General features: G+C 38.9%; 1 protein-coding gene across 4 annotated transcripts in view; it reads right to left on the bottom strand.

The window, feature by feature from the left end:
* Window positions 1-14314, bottom strand: part of MCTP2 (multiple C2 and transmembrane domain containing 2) — a 198956-nt gene extending 184642 nt beyond the window's left edge. For all 4 annotated transcript variants that reach the window (XM_060095091.1, XM_060095093.1, XM_060095094.1 and 1 more), the window contains exon 1: window positions 13847-14314. In XM_060095091.1, the coding sequence (XP_059951074.1) occupies window positions 13847-14314 (468 nt within the window). The remainder of the gene's footprint in view (window positions 1-13846) is intronic.
* Window positions 14315-22300: the final 7986 nt, after the last annotated feature.

Here is a 22300-nt window from a genome sequence, read left to right as displayed (position 1 = left end):
TCCCACTAGATCATTGTGGATGATCCTTTTAATATGATGTTGGATTCTGTTTGCTAGTATTTTGTTGAGGATTTCTACATCTATGCTCATCAGTGATATTGGTCTATAATTTTCTTTTTTTGTGATACCTTTTCCTGGTTTTAGTATCAGGGTGATGGTGGCTTCATATAATGAATTTGGGAATGTTTCTCCCTCTGAAATTTTTTGGAAGAGTTTGAGAAGGATTGATGTTAGCTCTTCTCTAAATGCTTGATAGAATTCACCTGTGAAGCCATCTGGTCCTGGACTTTTCTTTGCTGGAAGATTTTTAATTACAGTTTCAATTTCATTACTTGTGATTTGTCTGTTTATATTTTCTAATTCTTCCTGGGTCCATCTTGGAAAATTGTAACTTTCAAAGAATTTGTCCATTTCTTCGTGGTTGTCCATTTTATTGGCATATAGTTGTTTGTAGTAGTCTCTTATAATCCTTTGTATTTCTGTGTGTCAGTTGTGTTTTCTCCTTTTTCATTTCAAATTTTTTTGATTTGCATCCTCTCCCTTTTTTTCCTTGATGGGTCTGGCTAAGAGTTTATCAATTTTGTTTATCTTCTCATAGAACCAGCTTTCAGTTTTACTGATCTTTGCTATTGTTTCCTACATTTCTTTTTCATTTATTTCTGATCTGATCTTTATGATTTCTTTCCTTCTACTGACTTTGGGTTTTTTTTTGTTCTTCTTTCTCTAGTTGCTTTAGGTGTAGTGTTAGATTGTTTATTTGAGATTTTTCTTGTTTCTTGACATGAGATTGAATTCCTATAAACTTCCCTTTTAGAACTGCTTTTGCTGCATTCCATAGGTTTTGGGTTGTCATGTTTTCATTGTCATTTGTTTCTATTTACTTTTTAATTTCTTCAGTGATCTCTTGGTTATTTAGGAGCACACTCTTTAGCCTCCATGTATTTGTGTTTTTTACAGTTTTTTTTTCCTGTAATTGATTTCCAGTCTGGTCCAAAAAGATGCTTGATATGATTTCAATTTTCTTAAATTTTCCGATGCTTGAGTTGTGACCCAAGATGTGACCTATCCTGGAGAATGTTCCACGTGCACTTGAGGAGAAAGTGTATCCTGCCCCTTTTGGGTGGAATGTTCTATAAATTATCAATTAAATCTGTCACGTCTATTGTGTAATTTAAAGCTTGTGTTTTCTCGTTTATTTTCTGTTTGCATGATCTGTCCATTTGTGTAAGTGGAGTGTTAAAGTCCCCTACTATTATTGTGTTACTGTCGTTTTCCCCTTTCATGGTTGTTAGCATTTGCCTTATGTATTGAGGTGCTACTATGTTGGGTACATAAATGTATGTAATTGTTATATCTTCTTCTTGGATGGATCCCTTGATTATTATGTAGTGCCTTCCTTATCTCTTGTAAGAGTCTTTATTTTAAAGTCTATTTTATCTGATACAAGTATTGCGACTCCAGATTTCTTTTGATTTTCATTCACATGGTATATCTTTCCCCATCCCTTCACTTTCAGTCTGTATGTGTCCCTAGGTCTGAAGTGGGTCTCTTGTAGAGAGCATATATATGGGTCTTGTTTTTGTAACCATTCAGCCAGTCTGTGTCTTTTGGCTGGGGCGTTTAATCCATTTACATTCAAGGTTATTATTGATATGTATGTTCCTATTACCATTTTCTTACTTGTTTTGGGTTTGTTTTTGTGGGTCGTTTTATTCTCTTGTGTTTCTCGCCTCGAGAAGTTTATTTAGCATTTGTTGTAAAGCTAGTTTGGTGGTGCTGAATTCTCTTAGCTTTTGCTTATCTGAAAAGCTTTTGATTTCTCCATCGAATCTGAATGAGATCCTTGCTGGGTAGAGTAATCTTGGTTGTAGGTTTTTCTCTTTCCTCAGTTTAAGTATATCTTGCCACTCCCTTCTGACCTGCAGAGTTTCTGCTGAAAACTCAGCTGATAACCTTATGGGGATAAATTTGTATGTTATTTTTTGTTTTTCTCCTGCTGCTTTTAATATTTTTTCTTTGAATTTAATTTTTGTTAGTTTGATTAATATGTGTCTTGGTGTGTTTCTCCTAGGGTTTATCCTGTACGGGACTCTCTGCGCTTCCTGGACTTGGGTGACAATTTCCTTTCCCATGTTGGGGAAGTTTTACACTATAATCTCTTCAAATATTTTCTCAGACCCTTTCTTTTTCTCTTCTTCTTCTGGGACCCTATAATTTGAATGTTGGTGCATTTAGTGTTGTCCCAGAGGTCTCTGAGGTTGTCTTCAATTCTTTTCCTTCTTTTTTCTTTATTCTGCTCCTTGGCAGTTATTTCCACCATCTTGTCTTCCAGCTCACTTATTCATTCTTCTGCCTCAGTTATTCTGTTATTGATTCCTTCTAGTATATTTTTCATTTCAGTTATTGTGTTGTTCATCTCTGTTTGTTTGTTCTCTAGTTCTTCTAGATCTTTATTAAACATTTCTTGTATTTTCTCAATCGTTGCCTCCATTCTATTTCTAAGATTCTGGATCATCTTTACTATCATTACTCTGAATTATTTTTCAGGTAGATTGTCTATTTCTTCTTCATTTATTTGGTCTTGTAGGTTTTTACCTTGCTCCTTCACTTGTGACATATTTTTTCCTGTCTTATTTTTTTGTTTGTTTTTTGATGGGTGGGATTGTGTTCCTGTCTTACTGGGTGTTTGGCCTAAGGCTTCCGACACTGGAGCTTGTAGGTTGCTGGGTAGAGCTGGTTCTTGGTGCCAAGATGATGACCTCTGGGAGACCTCACTCTGATGAATATTCCCTGGGGTCTGAAGTTCTCTGTTAGACCAGTGGTTCAGATTTGGAGCTCCCACCACACAAGTTTCGGCCCAACCCCTCCCTCGTGAACCAAGATTCTGTAAGCTGTGTGGGGTGGCAAAAAAAAAAGAGAGAGAAAAAAAGGAGAACAGTAACAAAGAGTAAAAACTAAAATCAGACTAGGAAACTAACAGGTATGTTAGAAAGAGTATAAAAATAAAAATATAGATGAAACAACAACCAGAAGGGAAAACAGAACCACAATAGTAAAATAGAGGAGAAGAAAAAAAAAAGGGTGGGGGGGAGGCAGAAAAGGCCTTGGCTGTGGAGGGTAAGACCTAGGCAGAGACAGGGTTTGGGCAGCCAGTGGGGCCTATGCTTAGGACCCATAGGACTGGAAAAGGCCGTGGGGGGTGTGGGGGCTGGGGCTTAGACTCAACGGAACAGAAGGGGCCCCAGCCTCTGGTCTCATAGGGTGGGGGACCCCACCTGGGAGCCCAGCAGGCTTCTGGGGTCTGAGTGGGTAGGGAAAACGCTCTCCACTCCTCTCCTGCTCCTCTGGTCCTGGAAGGCCCCTCCTGCCTGCTTCTCCTGTTCTCCCCCGGCCTTCCTCCTATTCCCCCAGGACCAACGCGGCCTGGAGGGGGCCTCTGCGGGCAAAGGACTCGGCCTAAGAGCCAGGTAGACTTTCCAGGCCTATTAGGCAAGTGAAATGCTCAGTGCACTCCCCCCTGATCTGAGCCCCCAAGGGTCCATCCAAGCATGGGAAACCCTCCCCCATCTAAGCCACCCCTCAGGGGTGCCAGTACTGTTCATCCTCCACTTCTCCTCCCTCCTCAGTACCTCCATGTCCGACCGGTTCCCTTGGGGGTTCTTCCCATCTCCATGGGCATCAAGGTGTCCCACCAGCATCCAGCAGGCACCCTAGTTGTGGGGAGACATGAACTCCACATCTTCCCATGCCGCCATGTTGACTCCACCCTCCATATTCAATTTTTATACAACTTTTTAGGAGGTTATTGATCATACAATCAAGGTATACACATTTATTTTTCCCCACCTCCAAGATTGTTCACTTAAAGTGATTACCCTGGAATATTATCTACTGTACAAAATATAAGTCAGGTGTGTGTATGTGCACATGTGTGTATACATATATTCACTACCTATCCACCAGCAAAGTAAAGCCCAACACTTGTTTTTACAAAGTTTGAACTTTCAAACCTAGCCCTACCTATTCATTTATACACTGCCTATGTACATATCTATATATATTTCTATGGCTAATTTCATGCTACAACACCAGAGTTGAGTAGTTACCACAGAGAGAGATCTATGGCTCACAAAGATGGACCTATTCATTACTGGGTCCTTTACAGAAAATGTTTGCAACCTTGGTATAATGAACTTTTCTTACCATATTCAGTAATATTTCCTTACTGACCTTCCATAATTGTTTTCATTACTATTAGCAGTAGATACTTTAAAAGATTAACAGTACCCCCTTTACTTTGCTTAGTAGTTCATAACTGATGAACACACACTCCTATTAACTTCTTATAAGGAGTCTATGGGCTGTCATTAGTAATTTACAATGTACAAATTGGGAGCCAGAGCTAAGAGGCTAGATGGTTGCCAAAGAGAAGCAAGAGAGTTAGCCCTTCATCTGAGTCCTGGGTATCCACTCTTCACTGAACCACAACTATGCCCAAAACCAGAAGAACGCAAAAGCAGAACACCTCATCTGACATACAGGCAGGCAGCTCTGCACAGTAGTAGACAAAACTCTGGAGTCACAAAGACCTAGATTTGAATTCCACTTCTGCTACTTCTTGGCTCTGTGTCCTTGAAAAGTTTACTTACTTAAAATTCACGACCATGGGACCATCTCTAAAAGGGGCAAAAAAATATCCTTGTAAGTTAGTAGGAGAAAAATTCATTCATTCAAAGATATCTACTGCGTACCTTCTTTGGGTCAGACACTGCACAAGGCTCTTTGTATAAAGGGTGAGCCCAATAGATGTGGTCCAATGAGATGACATTTACATTGCACTTTGCAGAGTTTCTTACACATAACCTCTCAGAGTGCTACTGGATTGGTGTTGCCACTCTATTATTTTTATTATTATGAGGACAGAGGATGTGTTTGGGAAGACTGGAGAAAACAACTCAATGAAGGTGGTCAGCAACCCAAGTCCCTCCCTTCATTCTGACCATCCCTTCCTCATTGACACTGTTATGATGACAGATAGACAATCAAGGTATAACATATCTCGGGACAGTGCTGTCTTCCCCTCTCCACCCAGCTTATCAACCTGTGCCCTCTTCCTCCACAGTTCTGATCTCAGGCAAACCCACTTACTGCTATTCCCGGTGTTCACAGTAGGTACAGCAAGCACCACTATATGCTATTGATTCTTCCTGTCCTGCCTGTGAGCAACACGGCACCAAGCCCATAGGGTTCCTTTGCATCTGCTCATCCAGCACCCTGGGTAGTTGTTATGGTAGCAGAGTTGCCTGGCAGGATGGGAAAGCCCATGTGATATATCCTCAGAAGTAACTGACACCTCCTACCATCCTCTCCAGTCACACTGCTTTCCTGCTCTTCCTGACAAATGCCAGGCACACTCCTGCCTTCCTGGAACCTGCACACTGGCTGTTCTCTCCTTTAGAAATGCTTTGTCTCCAGATATGCACATGACTTGCTTCCTTGCCTCCTCTAGGACTTTGTGTAAATGTTATCTTCTCAGAAGAGATATTTCCTGACCACTGTGTTCAAAATGGTCACACCTCCACCCGAGCACTCCTCTGCTTTATTTTTCTCCATTAAATCTATCACTTTCTGAATATATCTGTAGCCCGCCACCATGTAGAACAGGATCTCCATGAGGAAATACCCTGTTGTCTGTTTTGTTGACTGCTGTGTTCCCAGTGACTCAGGGCAGGATCAGCACGTAGTAGGTATGGGAAGGAGGGATGGAAAAAGAAAAAAGGGGCCAACCCCATGAAGCATCCTGAGACATGGTTTACATATTTGTCTCACTGACCCCATTTATGTTGAGCAATGATTTCTGAGATAAAACAAAAATAGTAAAGAACATGTAATTGAAGTGTAGAGAAATTGACGCACTTGTTTAATTCTGAAAGCCGTAGGTTGTTTCCTCTCCTCTCTGGTTTGTCATTTTGCTTCTCTGTGGTCACTAAACTGAAGCTCTGTGGTTGCCAAGCAGAGTTTCTGGAACTATCCCAACAGGGTACTTCTCTAAACCACTCAACTCATCCACTTAAACTTGCACTACAGCGAGTTGTTTAATACTCTAACTGTCAAATAAAATGATAGGGAAGGATGTATCCCATTGTGGGGTTACATGGATGGTGGGGCAGGGATGGTAATAATCCTTCCATTCAGGATTACTGGCTATAGACCATGATAATAAGCCATTCCATCACCATAATTAGCCCTGCATTTAAAAGGGCACAGAGGACAAAGAAAAACATACATCTTCCCTTGATGATCAACATTTTTTAGATTACCATCTCTGAGTTCTCCCAACTTGCAGATGTGCATTTCTCTAAAGCCCTAATGTACACAGTTTTATGCACAGGCTTTGGATTCAAACAGTACTGGATTTAGATCCTGGCTCTGACATTTACTAGCTGGATAATATTAGGCAAGTCATTCAACCTCCTTGGCCCTCGATTTCATGCTGAAAAGGTAATGATAAAAATAATAATGGTAATAAATACAACCATAATCATAGCAGTGAGTCCTTGTTAGGCACTTGTGACTGCCATGTACTGGCCTAAGAGCATTCTATTTTGCTAGCATCATGAACAGCAACCGTAACTACTCGGATTTACTCCCCAACCACTTGAGTCTTAACCTCAAAACACATCCTCTTCAGGCCTTTCCGACCACATACTCAGAGCAACCACTCCCCTCTCACCTCAACTGGTTGGTTATCTAGCACTGTCTAGAGACTGCCTCATAGTGTTGGTCACTGTTTCCAGTACCTCATCTAATCTCAATTCCATCATCAACACTGGAGATGAGAACCAGAGGGAATTCTCTGTATTCTCTAAACACTTAACTGATTTTCCAAGGCATGAGAAAGTATCTTGTAAAATTACTGGGGGGGGGGGAATGTTGACAGGAGAAGGAAGTAACAAAAAAATAGCAAGATAAGAAGAAAAGAAGGAAAAATAAGCTACTCTCCCTCTGAGTCTCCTTAATTTTAGTTTCTTCATATTGAATCTGCATTTGAGAACTCCTTCAGAACTCACCTACCCACTCAGGGCCTCCATGTATCACCACCTTCCCCAACCAAACTGAATTTCTTATGGCCCCACAGCACCTAGCAGTCAACTTCAGACACAAAGTGAATCAATATATTTTACATAAGCAAGGTTTGCAGAAAGGCTGGGAGAAGAAGAAGACAGCTTCCAATCTGACAAGAGAGGCTGACTTCTACACAACTAACCAAATACAAGGTGGTGGTGGTGTTTGTCTGTAGGGTGAGATACCCTACTGCCTCTTAAGCCCCAGGTCTTGGTGATGAGACCAATGGAAATGAAACGGTAAGACTACCTTTTGCCCATCAGAGGTGGGACATACGCAGCCACCTACTGCAGACAATCTGGTTGTCAGGCAACCATGATAGGCTATCAGCCTGAGTAAAAGTGACAACATACAACTATGGTAATAGTTGTTAATAAAATAACGTGTCAATCACAAAAAGGGAAAGGTCCTGCAAGGAAGCCTAGGTAAAAGTTTGGACCTGCCCATTTGAACCCTATGGAGGGAAGAGGAAACCTATCCCACAGGACTTTAAGAATCTCGGCTTCATTGGCAAAGCAGGTTGGCATGTGGAGATGGATGCAGTGCGTCCTAGCAAACAAACTGTAATTGTGTCAAGTTCTCATCTACAGCTCAATCCCTCCTGTGAAATGGACAGCACACCAGATGCCATTTCAGTGTAGAACCTACCCGTTGTCTGTGCAGTGATTCATAGAACAATCTCCTGACTCTATGTGACTTCTCATGTAGGCTGACTTCAGGGAGTTAATACACCTAACATGGATTTTTCAAGTATTTCCAGGCCCTGAAATAATTCTTTTTCCCAGCAAGTTAATGAAGTAGGCGTTGATTATGATCTGGCTTCCAAAGTAACTTGACAGCATTGAAACAATGAGCTATTAATGTCAAAATGAGCATTAGAGTCTATATAGTATTTAATTCTCACTAAAAATTAGTTGTGATTGTCATTTTCAGCTTAGTCTCATGATCATTTGTTTATCATGAGTTGGTCCTCAGAGCCAGGGGGTCACCAGACAGTTAATACAGGTCTTGGAACTTGCGACCTTCTTAGGGTCTTATCCAATGACACTCTTGCCCAGCACCAATATGCCTTCACATCTCGACCTCCTCTACCTGTTCTAATCCCTTTCTCTCTACAGACTTCTACAGAAAGCAGGATGAGGTCAGCGTTCAGCAACAGTAAAAGTAGCAATGCTTGCAAATGAAGGCAGGAGAGTCATATTTATTGTAGAGTTGGGAAAAGTACCACAGAGAAGGAAGATTTCAGCTGGGCCTTGAAAGATGAGAGGAACGAAGAAAAAAAGGGAGGAGAAGATGTAAGATGTAACATGGATAAATGAAAATTTAATAGAACATTAGAAGTAAAGGAAGTAAAACAGTCCAGCATGACTCACAGTTTTTTTTTCCTGTTGAGCAAATAGGTGAATAATGGCAATGTTGACAAGAAACGATGGTCTGTATTTGGGGGGAACTCCAGGTAGACAGTGAATTCTGTCATGAGACAAGGGTTCTGTGGGGTATCAAGTGCAATATGAATCCAGGGCTCAAGAAAGAGTCTGGAGACATGGAAGCAACCTAAATGTCCATCGACAGATGAACGGATAAAGAAGATTTGGTAGATATATACAATGCAATATTACTCAGCCATAAAAAAGAATGAAATTGGGTCATTTGTAAAGACATGGATGGATGTAGAGAGTGTCATACAGAGTGAAGTAAGCCAGAAAGAGGAAAACAAATATTGTATATTAACTCATATATGCGGAATCTATAAAAATGGTATAGATAATCTTACTTGCAAAGCAGAAATAGAGACACAGACACAGAGATCAAATGTATGGATACCAAGGGGGAAGTGGTGGTGTGATAAATTGGGAGTTTGGGACTGACATATACACACTACTAAGTATAAAATAGACAACTAATGAGAACCTACTGTATAGTACAGGGAACTCTACTTAATGCTCTGTGGTGACCTAAATGGGAAGGAAATCCATAAAAGAGGTGCTATATGTACACATACAGCTGATTCATTTTGCTATACAGTAGAAACTAACACAAAATTATAAAGCAACTATACTCCAATAAAAATTAATTTAAAAAAAAAAAGAGGGCTTCCTTGGTGGCGCAGTGGTTGAGAGTCCGCCTGCCAATGCAGGGGACACGGGTTCGTGCCCCAGTCTGGGAAGATCCCACATGCCACGGAGCGGCTGGGCCCCTGAGCCATGGCCGCTGGGCCTGTGCATCCGGAGCCTATGCTCCGCAATGGGAGAGGTCTGCGTACTGCAAAAAAAATAATAATAATAAAAAATAAAAAAAAAAAGAGAGAGAGAGTCTAGAGAACCCCTTCTACCAGTGTGTCTTTTATTCTAAACCTACCTCCTCCCGTTTTGGTTTTATGGCTGGTTGGAGCACCTGCACTGACTATTCCAGTCTCCACCCGGCCTCTACATTCTCACATCCATTATTCCTCTTCTCCCACACTTAAATTTCTTCTTTGCCTCAAATTCTTTCCCCCGTAACTGTCAGCCAACACTTCATTTCTTTTGCTGACACTAGCAGGACTAGAAAGTGACTGCAGGACATTCAGGCAATACTGCTGAAGCTCAACCTGGCATCAAGACGGCATTGGGCACTAAAATGTAAGACAAATCCCCATGGGTGCCTGAGACCACAGATGTTCCATCTCTCACCCCCCTCTGGAAAGCTCCGCAAGAAATAAGTTACACCAAGGATACTGGCAAACATCCTATTAACCTCATTGTCCACTGGGCTTGTCACATGTCAATCCCTACCTTCTTCCTCATTTCCTCCCCCATTTCGTGAAAGCCGTAGAACTCTGTTTGCTCTTCATTAGAAAGAAACAGATAAACCAGATCTGAGACAAGGACTAACCAACTCCAGAACTCACAGATGACAGGAATTCAGCAGGACATTCATTCATCTTATTTTTTTAAATAATTTTTATTGGAGTATAGTTGCTTTACAATGTTGTGTTAGTTTCTCCTATACCGCAAAGTGAATCAGCTGTATGTCTATATATCCCTCCTTTTTTGGATTTCCTTCCCATTTAAGTCACCACAGAGCATTGAGTAGAGTTCCCTGTGTATATTTTATACATAGTAGTGTATACATGTCAGTCCCAATCTCCCAATTCATCCCACCCCCCTTTCCCCCTTGGTATCCATATGTTTGTTCTCTACATCTATGCCTCTATTTCTGCTTTGCAAATAAGTTCATCTGTACCATTTTTCTAGATTCCACATATGTGATATTATACGATATTTGTTTTTCACTTTCTGACTTACTTTACTCTGTATGACAATCTCTAGGTCCATCCATGTCTCTGCAAGTGGCACAAAAACTACCATGTGACCCAGCAATCCCACTCCTGGGTACATACCCAGAGAAAACCAAAATTTAAAAAGATACATGCACTCCAATGTTCACTGCAGCACTATTTACAACAGCCAGGTCATGGAAGCAACCTAAATGTCCATAAACAGAGGAATGGATAAAGGAGATGTGGTACCTATGTACAATGGAATATTACTCAGCCATAAAAAGGAACGAAATTGTGCCATTTGCAGAGACATGGAAGGATTTCCATTCATTTTAAAAATACATAAAGAACAGACTTGTGGTTGCCAAAGGGGAGGGGTTTGGGGGAGGGAAGAGGTGGAAGGTTGGGGTTAGCAGATGTAAGCTTTTATATAGAGAATGGATAAAAAACAAGGTCCTACTGTATAGTACAGAGAACTATATTCAATATCCTATGACAAACTATAATTGAAAAGAATATTTTAAAAAAGAATGTGTATATATGTACATATATATGTATAACTGAATCACTTTGCTGCACAGCAGAAATTAACGCAACACTGAAAATCAACTATACTTCAATTAAAAATTTTTTAAATTCATAGATAATAAATTCAAATTTTAAATGAGTATTCAATTTGGGCTCCACACCTGTCTAAATCTCTCTATATCTTCAGTCAATACTATATAAAAAGAGTTCCTTGATGGTATGATGAGTTTTTTGCAACAAAACCAAAAAAATGCTGACTTTAAATCATAAACTGAAGAGAAGTCAAAGAGAAGACACTAACAAAAGCCCTACGAATGCACACACTGCCATCGTTGATTTCTCTATTAAAAAAACATTGATGGAGCAGGCACAGAGCTGGGCCCTGAGTAAAGACAAGTTAGACAAGACTTCCCCAGTCACACCACCCCAAAATTAACATAGCCTAGTGCAAAAGAGAAGCAAGGGAGGGGCTAACTTCCGTGCCAAGTGATGAACCGGATCCTCAGGTAGTGGGAGCAGCCCACCCAATACAGGGGGAGGGGGAGGAACAGGGGGAGGAGCAGTGGGTAGGTGAGATACTGCACCTGACCACAGTGATCCTACGGGTCTGAGGAGCTGCAGCCCTGTCTCTCCATCCTCTGCAAACAGCTCACCAAGCAGATAAATGGCCATGAGGGGCCACAGAAGGCAGACTCAGTCTCAGTCTATGTCAATTATTTTTAGGGCAGGAGAAGAGAAGCAGAAGATTCTTTTTCAAGAAAGAAGTTTTTAGTTGTTGTTGTTTGTTTGTCTGTTTAATGGCTGAGTTAAATCAAACTACCCAGAATAACCTAAAGGACTGCACATTTCAGGCTCTTCTGCATTTAGCTGGAGAAGAGAAAATAACCACTGCCACCCATCTGCAAACCATACATCCGCCATCACATCACTGACAGCCCTCAGCACAGCCCACAGCCACTGCAGATACACGTCATGTCAGAAAGCCCTCCAGCCTTCATTCAAGGCAGAGCAGAATGCTCACCACCCTTGACCACCCCCCATCCACACTTCAGGCCTGTGTTTGTCATATTTCCTCACCTATCAAATCCTACTTATCGTCTGTGCCAACTTGAACACTGCCTCACACATGACAAGCCCTTGGGTCCCCACATATGATCTCCTCCAACCACTGAGCTGCCAGGAGAAAGGCTTGAATGTTTTGCACAGACAGCCAGCCCCAATATCTGTTTGCCTCTTATGCTACAATTAATGCTATGTCCTAATAGATCACAACTTGAAGGCAGGGTCACATTCTTATCCATCTCTTATTTCCAATAGAATCTTTATGATGCCCGAGTTAGAGTAGGCATTAAATATTTATAGTCAGCAAAATAGTTTAACAGCACTAACTTTTAAAATAACTTCCTCGGGCCTCCCTGGTGGCGCAAGTGGTTGAGAGTCCGCCTGCCGATGCAGGGGATACGGGTTCGTGCCCCGGTCTGGGAGGATCCCATATGCCGCGGAGCGGCTGGGCCCGTGAGCCATGGCCGCTGAGCCTGCGCGTCCGGAGCCTGCGCGTCCGGAGCCTGCGCTCCGCAACGGGGGAGGCCACAACAGTGAGAGGCCCGCGTACCACAAAAAAAAAAAAATAATAAAATAAAATAACTTCCTCTAACTTGAGTTTGTTTAGCCTATCAAGGCCAAGAAGCCCACCTATTTTTTTTCCGGTCAGTTAATAAGTAACAAGAAGATAAAGATTAACATTAGTATACAATTTAACATCTTACCTCCTTCATACTAAACTATGAATTAGGAACTATGTTTAAAAATTCACTTAATTTATATTTTGATTAGTGGAAAAAGATATTTCAAATTTACAAATAACAGTAAACATCATAAAAAATTGTTACAAAAAGGATTTCATTAATGTTAATGGTTATGAAACAAATAGTTAAGTCTTTTAATGCTTAATGGTGTCTTAATATAGTAATGCTTCCAAAAGAATATGGTCTTCAAATATCCACAATCCCACTCCCCAGTGAAATCTAAATGTATGGCATAACTAAGAGGCTTTGGTTCTAAAAATAAAATAAAAAATCCTAGTGGAATAACCAGTTTTGTCCATAATTATAACACTAACCTAGAATATAAAAAATTTAAGCCATTGCCTCAACACTGAAACCTACTTCTAGTGCCATAAATGTAAGATTTTTTAAAAAACGGATTAAACTGGTTATCCTTATAGTTATAGTTGGTCATCTGATGATTACGTTTAAATTAAATTCATCCTAGAAATATAATATTTGTCGCATAATTATATTTGGTTATTTTTACCGTATAGAAATACTAAAGCTTTATAAAAATCACTGAATTGATAAGAATTTGTTTCCTTTAATATTTGGCTTTCTTTTCATTTTTAGAGGAGGCAAGTGAAGTTGCCCACAGGTAAGTGTGCACACATGTGCACAGGAGCAGACACTCACGCAGGTACATACTTGTGAAAGAGAAGAGAGTCCCAACTCTCTGGCAGTCAAAAGGAGACACATATTCTTACATTTCTTAGGAATGTGAATATGCATTTTTGTCTGTGGGTAGTGGAGACAGAGAGATAGAAACAGACACACATTTCAGCAAAAAGTTAAAGTTATGCTCTTGATTTCTTTGCCAGGAGATGGAAAAAGGAAAACTCATCCAATAGGGCTTTTAATGCCTTGAAGTATTCTAGGAAGGTTATTTGTAATACTTTTAAAAGACATAGAGGTCAACCCCCAAACAAATGGAAACACTGGGGGCAATCAATATTACCTTCATTTAAATTCTTATAAATGACATCCTCTCCATGCAAGCTAACCACAAAAATAAATCCTAACCAAATTTTTCAAGGTCGCTGAATACACTTTTAAAGAAAGAAAAAAGACAGACAAACAGGAAAGTGCCCAGCCCTCGTCTCACCTCTGGCCCTTCTGGCGCTTCCTCTCCAAGGGGAGTTTTCTGGAGCATATCAAAGGTGCCATTGCTGGAAGCCCGCCTGTCCTCGGCAGGAGAGGCGTAGGTCTCATGGGAGTCTGTTTCCACTACATGAAAGTGGCCTGCTTCTTCCTGCCTCCAATCCAATTCTTCTTCAGACTGTTTCAAAGAGCTACTGCTACTTTTGGGAACGATCCCTGCCGTAGACAGGCTGCTAGGCACCGAGGTGTAGGACAACTGGGGCCGGGAGTAAGGCCGCCCCTCCGGGGCCAGGGCCTCAGCCTCCAGGAGGTCAGGGACAGAGAGGCTGAGGCGGCGGTCCAGACAATGCCTGGCCCGTAAGTCCAGGGGTTTGTCTGAGTTCTTTTTCACCTTCCTCTTGCTCAGGTTGATTAACAAAGGCCTGGTCCGCTGTTTTAAAGAGCCCCAGACAGAAGGTTTATCCAGATCCATGGCTGCATGAAGACCCAGGAAGTCACTCTGGGAAAGAGTGCGTCTCTACAGGCCCTTCCTACGAAACAGAAGACAAGAAGAAAGAACATGAAGCTACTCAGTGCTGTCAGGGCACATTAAAGTGGAAAATATGACTCAAGAATCTTACCCTTCCCATTAAGTGATCAAGATTGAAACATTTGATTGGTAACATCTACAAATATCAGGAAAAGCATTCTTATGGAACTGAATTTTTAAGATCTTTTTATCAGAGTAGTTACAGAAAAGTTAAAGCAATGAATGCATGAAACTATAAGGTTGACACAAAAAATGTGACATTAAAAGACTGTTTTCTGAGTTTGGCTTATTTCACTCATTGCACTCCAGGTTCATCTTTGTTGCTGCAAATGACAGAATTTCCTTCTTTTTATGACTAAATAATATCCCACTGTATATGCATGTATATACAACATTTTCTTTATCTATTCATGCTTCAATGGCCATCTAGGTTTTTTTCCAAATCTTGGCTACTGTGAATAATGCTGCAGTGAAAAGGGATGCAGATATCTCTTGGAGAGACTGATTTCATTTCCTTTGAATATATACCCAGAAACGGGATAGCTGGTTTAATTCTAGTTTTTCATTGTTTAAGGAACTTCCATATTGTTTTCCATAATAACTAGACCAATGTATATTTCCACCAACAGTGTGTAAGTGTTCCCTATTTGCCACACCCTTGCTGACACTCATCTCTTTGTCATTTTTATTTTTATAATCACCATGTATTTTTGAAATTTGCTAAGAGAGTAGATCTTAGGTGTTCTCAGCACACACATGCACATAAAAATGCTAAGTATATGAGGTGATGGAGATATTAATTAACTTGATTGTGGTGCTCATTTTGTAATATATATTAAATTGACCACTGTATACCTTAAATATATGCAATTTTTATTTGTCAGTAATACCTTAATAAACCTTGAAAAAAACAGGAATAAAAATTAAATAAGAAGGCTTCTTTTTTTATCTCCTCTCTAGAGAAAGCAGAGCAAAAGACATTTACTAGAAAAATAACAGCATCTTTTAACCAGTATATTCAAGGGAGTCCCTTTCTATGTCTCTAAACCCAGAGTCAGCAAACAATTTCTGTACAAGGCCAGTTAGTAAATATTGTAGACTTTGAGGGTGAGATGGTGGTCAAACTACTCAACTCTGTTGTTGTGACACCAAAGGAGACATAGATAATACCAAAATGAAAGAGTTTACCTATGTTCCAATAAAACTTTATTTATAAAAACAGGCAGCAGACTGTAGTTTATCAATCTTGCTTTAAGCTTATCATCTTCTTTTCTAGAGTTAAGTGTGCACTCTGAAGGACAAACAACTTCTCATATCAACTAGGATTCCATCTAGTATCTTTAAAATTTATATTAAAATAAGAGTGAGAGGTCTGCCCTTATTCCAGTGTACCAGATCAGAAGAACTGGCAAAAGTTCTCTAATGGAAATCTTAAGAAAAGCCACCTTCAGAGCTGCAGCTTGAGAATGAAAGATTTAGAGAAAATGTTTCCCACAAGCAGTTGGGTGTGAGTGATAGGAATGCTTCACAGACAAATATGATACATTATGGTGAATGCTATGCAAGAAAGGAAGTAATTTAAGATATAACAAGGCGGACGCATTAGGAATCAGATTAAAATCAAATTTGGAGCAATAACCCTTATTCTCTGTGTCAAGTGCCTCAGAATAAATCTTACCAATATGAAAAAGTACAGTGTGGTCAAGTCACTCTAATTTGGTCTGTACTCACATTGCCACATTTGGCTGAGGACAAAAAAGACCAAGAGCCATGGCAAAAAGCATTTTCAAAAATCAAGGACTTCATGCATTTGTACCCAGCCCAGGACATGTAGTCATTGGGAAGTCACTGCCTTTTGAAGGTCAAGACAGTATGACTCTACAGCTCTTGCCTGTTGACCATTAGCATCCCAGGATGAACTTGGTATCTTCAGTAGGCAATGTGGAGATGAATGGATTCTAGAGACAGACTCCACAGGTTGGAATTTTACTTTTTTATGTTCTACTTAGGTGTACTATCACACTAAGTCTCAATTTTTTCACCTATCCACTGGGGATTGTATCACCTAGTTTACAGACAAAATGAGATGAAGTGCTAAGTCCCAGTGTCTGAGTATCTGATACAGAGAAAGTGTTCAGTCAGGAAAAGCTATTTTTTATTACTACTGATAATACTATCATAATGTCATATTTTGATATCTTAACTCAAGTTACTTAAGAGCTGTCTTATTATTATTTCCATTTTTATACATAAGTTTAAATATAACTACCTCATATGGATCTTGTGAGGACTGAATGAGTTAGTCCATAAAAAGTACTTAGAATAATGCTTCACATAGAGTAAATTTTTAATATTACAATGTTACCCAGCTTTTAAATTTATTTCATACTGGGTCATTCCTGCTTTAAAATTTTTAAGTATTTTACAACTCTATGCTGCTTTTAAAACTGCTACTCTAAACATAAATTTGTATTTCACATTAGCAAGACACAAGTACATTATTTAATTCACATCTTATAATTTAACTTGCAAATATGCTCAAAACAATTGTTTCTCTGTTCATCTAGAAATATTTTAGTCAATTTGCATTTAATGGAGTGTTATATAGATATCTATTAGATCTAGTTGGTTGACAGTTTAGTGCTTTTATACTCTACTACTTGTTATTATTGAAGAGGTGTTCATTTTTTTAGCTATAACTGTGAATTTGTCTATTTCTCCTTTCAGTTATGTCAGTCTTTGCTTCTGCATTTTGAAGGTCTGTTTTTTTTTAATTTTTATTCATGGAAAGGCATTTTATTTTAAATATGACAATGTGTACATGTTAATCTCAAACTCCCAATCTATCCTTCTCCACAACACTTCCCCCCCCCGTAACCATAAGTTCATAAGTTCGTGTCTCTAAGTCTGTCTGTTTCTGTTTTGTAAATAAGTTCATTTGTATCATATTTTTTTAGATTCTGCATATAAGCAATATTGTATGCTATTTGTCTGACTTACTTCACTTAGTATGATAATCTCCAGGTCCATCCATGTTGCTGCAAATGGCATTATTTCTTTCTTTTTAATGGCTGAGTAATATTCCATTGTATATACGTACCACATCTTCTTTATCCATTCATCTGTCGATGGACATTTAGGTTGCTTCCATGTCTTGGCTATTGTAAACAGTGCTGCACTGAACACTGTGGTGCATGTCTCCTTTCAAACCATGTTTTTTTCCAGATATATATGCAAAACTGGGATTGCTGAATCATATGGTAGCTCTATTTTTAGTTTTTGAAGGAACCTCCACACTGTTCTCCATAGTGGTTGTACCAATTTACATTCCCACCAACAGTGTAAGAGGGTTCCCTTTTCTCCACACCCTCTCCAGCACTTATTGTTTGCAGATTTTTTGATGATGGCTATTCTGACTGGTGTGAGGTGATATCTCACTGTAGTTTTGATTTGCATTTCTCTAATAATTAGTGATGTTGAGCATCTTTTAATGTGCCTCTTGGCCATCTGTATGTCTTATTTGGAGAAATGTCTCTTTAGGTCTTCTGCCCATTTTTTGATTGGGTTGTTTGTTGTTTTGATATTGAGCTGCATGAGCTGTTTGTAAATTTTGGAGACTAATTCCTTGTCAGTTGCATAGTTTGCAAATATTTTCTCCCATTCTGTGGATTGTCTTTTTGTTTTCTTTATGATTTCCTTTGCTGTGCAAAAGCTTTTGAGTTTAATTAGGTCTCATTTGTTTTTTGTTTTTTGTTTTTTTCCATTACTCTGGGAGACAGATAGAAAAAGATATTGCTGTGATTTATGTCAAATAGTGTTCTGCCTATATTTTTCTCTTAGAATTTTATAGTGTCTGGTCTTACATCTAGGTCTTTAGTCCATTTTGAGTGTATTTTTGTGTATGGTGTTAAAGAATGTTCTAATTTCATTGTTTTACATGTAGCTGTCCCGCTTTCCCAGCACCATTTATTGAAAGACTGTCTTTCCTCCATTTTATAGTCTTCCCACGTTTGTCATAGATTAATTGGCCATAGGTGCATGGGTTTATTTCTGGGCTTTCTATCCTGTTCCATTGATCTTTATTTCTGTTTTTGTGCCTGTACCAAACTATTGTTTTTTGTATACATGTCACAGTTAAAACAGTTCTCTTCTTGCTGTTCAAATCCATTTTGACAATCTCTATTTTGTAGTTGGTTTGTTTAGACCATTTGCATTTAATGTAATAATTGATATGTTTGTACCTAGGTCTAGGATTTTATCGTTTCCTGTTTGTTTCCTCTGCTACTTGTTCTGTTTCCTCTTTCTGCACTGTTTAGATTTAAACGTTTTACATTTGGTAGTGTATATATGTCCCTGCAACTATCTAACTTCATCCCAGCTTACCCTTCCCCCTCCCCGTGTCCTCAAGTCCATTCTCTATGTCTGCGCCTTTATTCCTGTCCTGCCCATAGGTTCTTCATAACAATTTTTTTTATTTTTAGATTCCATAAATATGTGTTAGCATACGGTATTTGTTTTTCTCTTTCTGACTTACTTCACTCTGTATGACAGTTTCTAGGTCCATCCACCTCACTACAAATCACCCAATTTAGTTTCTTTTTATGGCTGAGTAATATTCCATTGTATATATGTGCCACATCTTCTTTATCCATTCATCTGTCTATGGACACTTAGGTTGCTTCCATGTCCTGGCTATTGTAAATAGAGCTGCAATCAACACTGTGGTACATGACCCTTTTTAAATTATGGTTTTCTCAGGGTATATGTCCAGTAGTGGGATTGCTGGGTCATATGGTAGTTCTATTTTTATTTTAAGGGAACTCCATAATATTCAATTTACATTCCCACCAACAGTGCAAGAAAGTTCCCTTTTCTAAACACCCTCTCCAGCATTTACTGATTGTAGATTTTTTGATGATCGCCATTCTGACAGGTATAAGGTGACACCTCATTGTACTTCTGATTTGCATTTCTCTAACGATTAGAGATGTTGAGCATCCTTTCGTGTGTCTGTTGTCAATCTGTATATCTTCTATGGAGAAATGTCTATTTAGGTCTTCTGCCCATTTTTGGATTGGGTTGTTTGTTTTTCTGATATTGAGCTTCATGAGCTGCTTGTAAATTTTTGGAATTGATCCTTTGTCAGTTGCTTCATTGGCAAATATCTTCTTCCATTCTAAGGGTTGTCTTTTCATCTTGTTTAAACTTTCCTTTACTTTGCAAAAGCTTTTAAGTTTCATTAGGTCCCATTTGTTTATTTTTGTTTTTATGTCCATTTCTCTAGGAGGTGGGTCAAAAAGGATCTTGCTGTGATTTATGTCATAGAGTGTTCTGCCTATGTTTTCCTCTAAGAGTTTTATAGTGTCTGGCCTTACATTTAGGTCTTTAATCCATTTTGCGTTTATTTTTGTATATGGCGTTAGGAAGTGTTCTAATTTCATTCTTTTACATGTAGCTGTCCAGTTTTCCCAGCACCACTTATTGAAGAGGCTGTTTTTTCTCCACTGTATATTCTTGCCTCCTTTATCAAAGATAAGGTAACCATATGTGCATGGGTTTATCTCTGGGCTTTCTATCCTGTTCCATTGATCTATATTTCTGTTTCTGTGCCAGTACCATACTGTCAGACTGGCTTCTTGCACTTATGCATTTAATTTTCCTCCATGCCTTTTGTGGCTTGATAGACAGCTCATTTATTTTTATTGCTGAATAATATTCCATTGTGTGGATATACCACAGTTTGTTTATCCACTCAACTATTGAAGAACATCTTGGTTGCTTCCAATTTTTGGCAATTTTGGCTATAAACATCTCTGCAAGGTTTTTGCACAGGCATAAGTATTCAACTCATTTAGGTAAATACCAGGGAGCAAGATCACTGAATCATGTGGTATCTGTACAACTTTAAACAGTCTTTAGCAATCATCAGTTATATTGTTTAAACTTTCATAATAAGCATCTTGCCCATATTTTGCTAAATCAATTGCTAGGTAACTCAGAGTTTTGAAGTTATTGACATTTTTATTATATTTTCATTGTGAGCTGCTGTATATAGAAAATTAAGTCAATTGTTTTTATATTGTTTTATATTGTTATAAATGGATTCTAATTCCAACCACCTTGTTGAGGTCATTTATTAACTCTAATAATTTGTCTGTAAATTATAATTAATTCTGGTTTTCAGTTTAAGCCACTAAATTAGTTTCAAATGATGAAAATTTTGATTAATCTTTTCTAAAATAACTAGATTTCCTTCCTGCACTGACCAGGGTTTCCAATTCAACATGTAATAGTCTACTGGTAATATGCTTTATCTCTTATTTTCTTGATCAGTCTTACAAGGGGCTTATTAGTTTCTTAATCTTTCTAAAACTAACTTTTCCTTTATTGATTTATTGATTTCTGTTCTTAATTTTACTCTTTCCTTCTTCCTATACCCTTTGGGTTTAAGTTTCTTTTCTTCATTTAAATTCTTGGTATGGAAAATTAGATACTGATTTTCAGACTGTACTCTTACTTATGCATTTGTTATAAAGTCACCTTTAAGCACTGAGTTTGCTGCATCCCATGAGTATTATGTCAAATTATCATTACCATTTAATGCAAAATACTTCCTAATTTCTATATTAAGTTCTTCTATGATACATAGGTTTTTCTAGAGGTACAATGCTTAATTTCTTTAAAAAATGAGATTGTCTAGTTATCTTTATGTTACTGATTTCTAAGCTTAATTCCTAATGATTAAATCAGAAAGAAAATCCTGATGTTTTCATTCCTCTACAATTGAGGGCTTTCTTTATGGCCCAGCTTACAGTCAGTTCTGCAGTTCCAGGTTCTATGTATGTCAGTCAGTTGGAGCTGTTTGTTTTAGAGCTGTCTTCTCATTTTTTTGTCTTCTTGTTCTATTAGTAGAGAAAAGCGGGCAGGTACTGAGAAACCGTAATGATGTTGAGTTGACAGGACTCAATAAAGGGAATAAGAAAGAGGAGATGTCGGGATTGAGTCCAGCCCAATTAAAGTGTACTAGAGCCATTCACTCAAAAGTCCAGATTTTGAAGGGAAATCCAGAGCTCAGTCTTGGCTTCTTTGTGTTTGAGAAGTTCAGCTGGAGAAGCCAAGTTGTCATCTGGGCACAGGATTGTGGAGTTAAGAGAGAGGTCAGGTCTAGAGACAGACTTTGGAGATTGACATTCTGATGACAATTGGGAGCACAGCAATGGATAAGATTGACAAGAAGAGTACAAAATGGAAAAATGGGATAAGCCTTAAGCAACTCCAGCACTTAATCTGTTAGAGCAGGATAAGCTTGCAAAGGAGACTAAAATGACATAGCCAGAGAGGAAACAAATAGTGTGGCATTACCTTATGACAAATAGAACCCAAAACAGAAGACAAAGGAAGAATATGTTATAGAGGAAGTGGTTAAGAGCATCAAGTGCTGCTTGCAGGCTAGTTAAGATCAGTCCTAAAAGCATCCATGTGGTGCAAGAGAGATTACTGGTAATCTTGGTATGACATGTGTTGGTGGCATGAGGAGGAAGGTTCACAAGGAAGTGGGAAAGGAAGAAAAGGAGGCAACAGATTAACTGATTTTCAAAAAATTGGGCTGAAGGAGAAGAGGGGTATAGGTCAAGTTGAGTGACTTGATCATACCTAGAGGTAAATCAATGTAATACTCATGCTAAAGGTACATGTTTCTCTGGCTACGGCACTCAATGAATATTTACTTGCTGACTGAATTGCTCCCCACCACTTGACAACACACACACACACACACACACACACACACACACACACACACACACACACTTCCTTGATTCCCTTATCAGAATATTTATTATCTGTCATGCAGCTATAGACCCCAGTTTTGAAAATCAAGCACTATCCAACAAATAATTTCATGATTCTTAACAATACACACTGGGTATA

This window comes from Mesoplodon densirostris, chromosome 4, assembly GCF_025265405.1.
Source record: "Mesoplodon densirostris isolate mMesDen1 chromosome 4, mMesDen1 primary haplotype, whole genome shotgun sequence".
In the NCBI taxonomy this organism is placed as follows: Eukaryota; Metazoa; Chordata; class Mammalia; order Artiodactyla; family Ziphiidae; genus Mesoplodon; species Mesoplodon densirostris.
The sequence above is the reverse complement of the archived record's forward strand: the minus strand, read 5'-3'. Positions and strand labels throughout refer to the sequence as shown.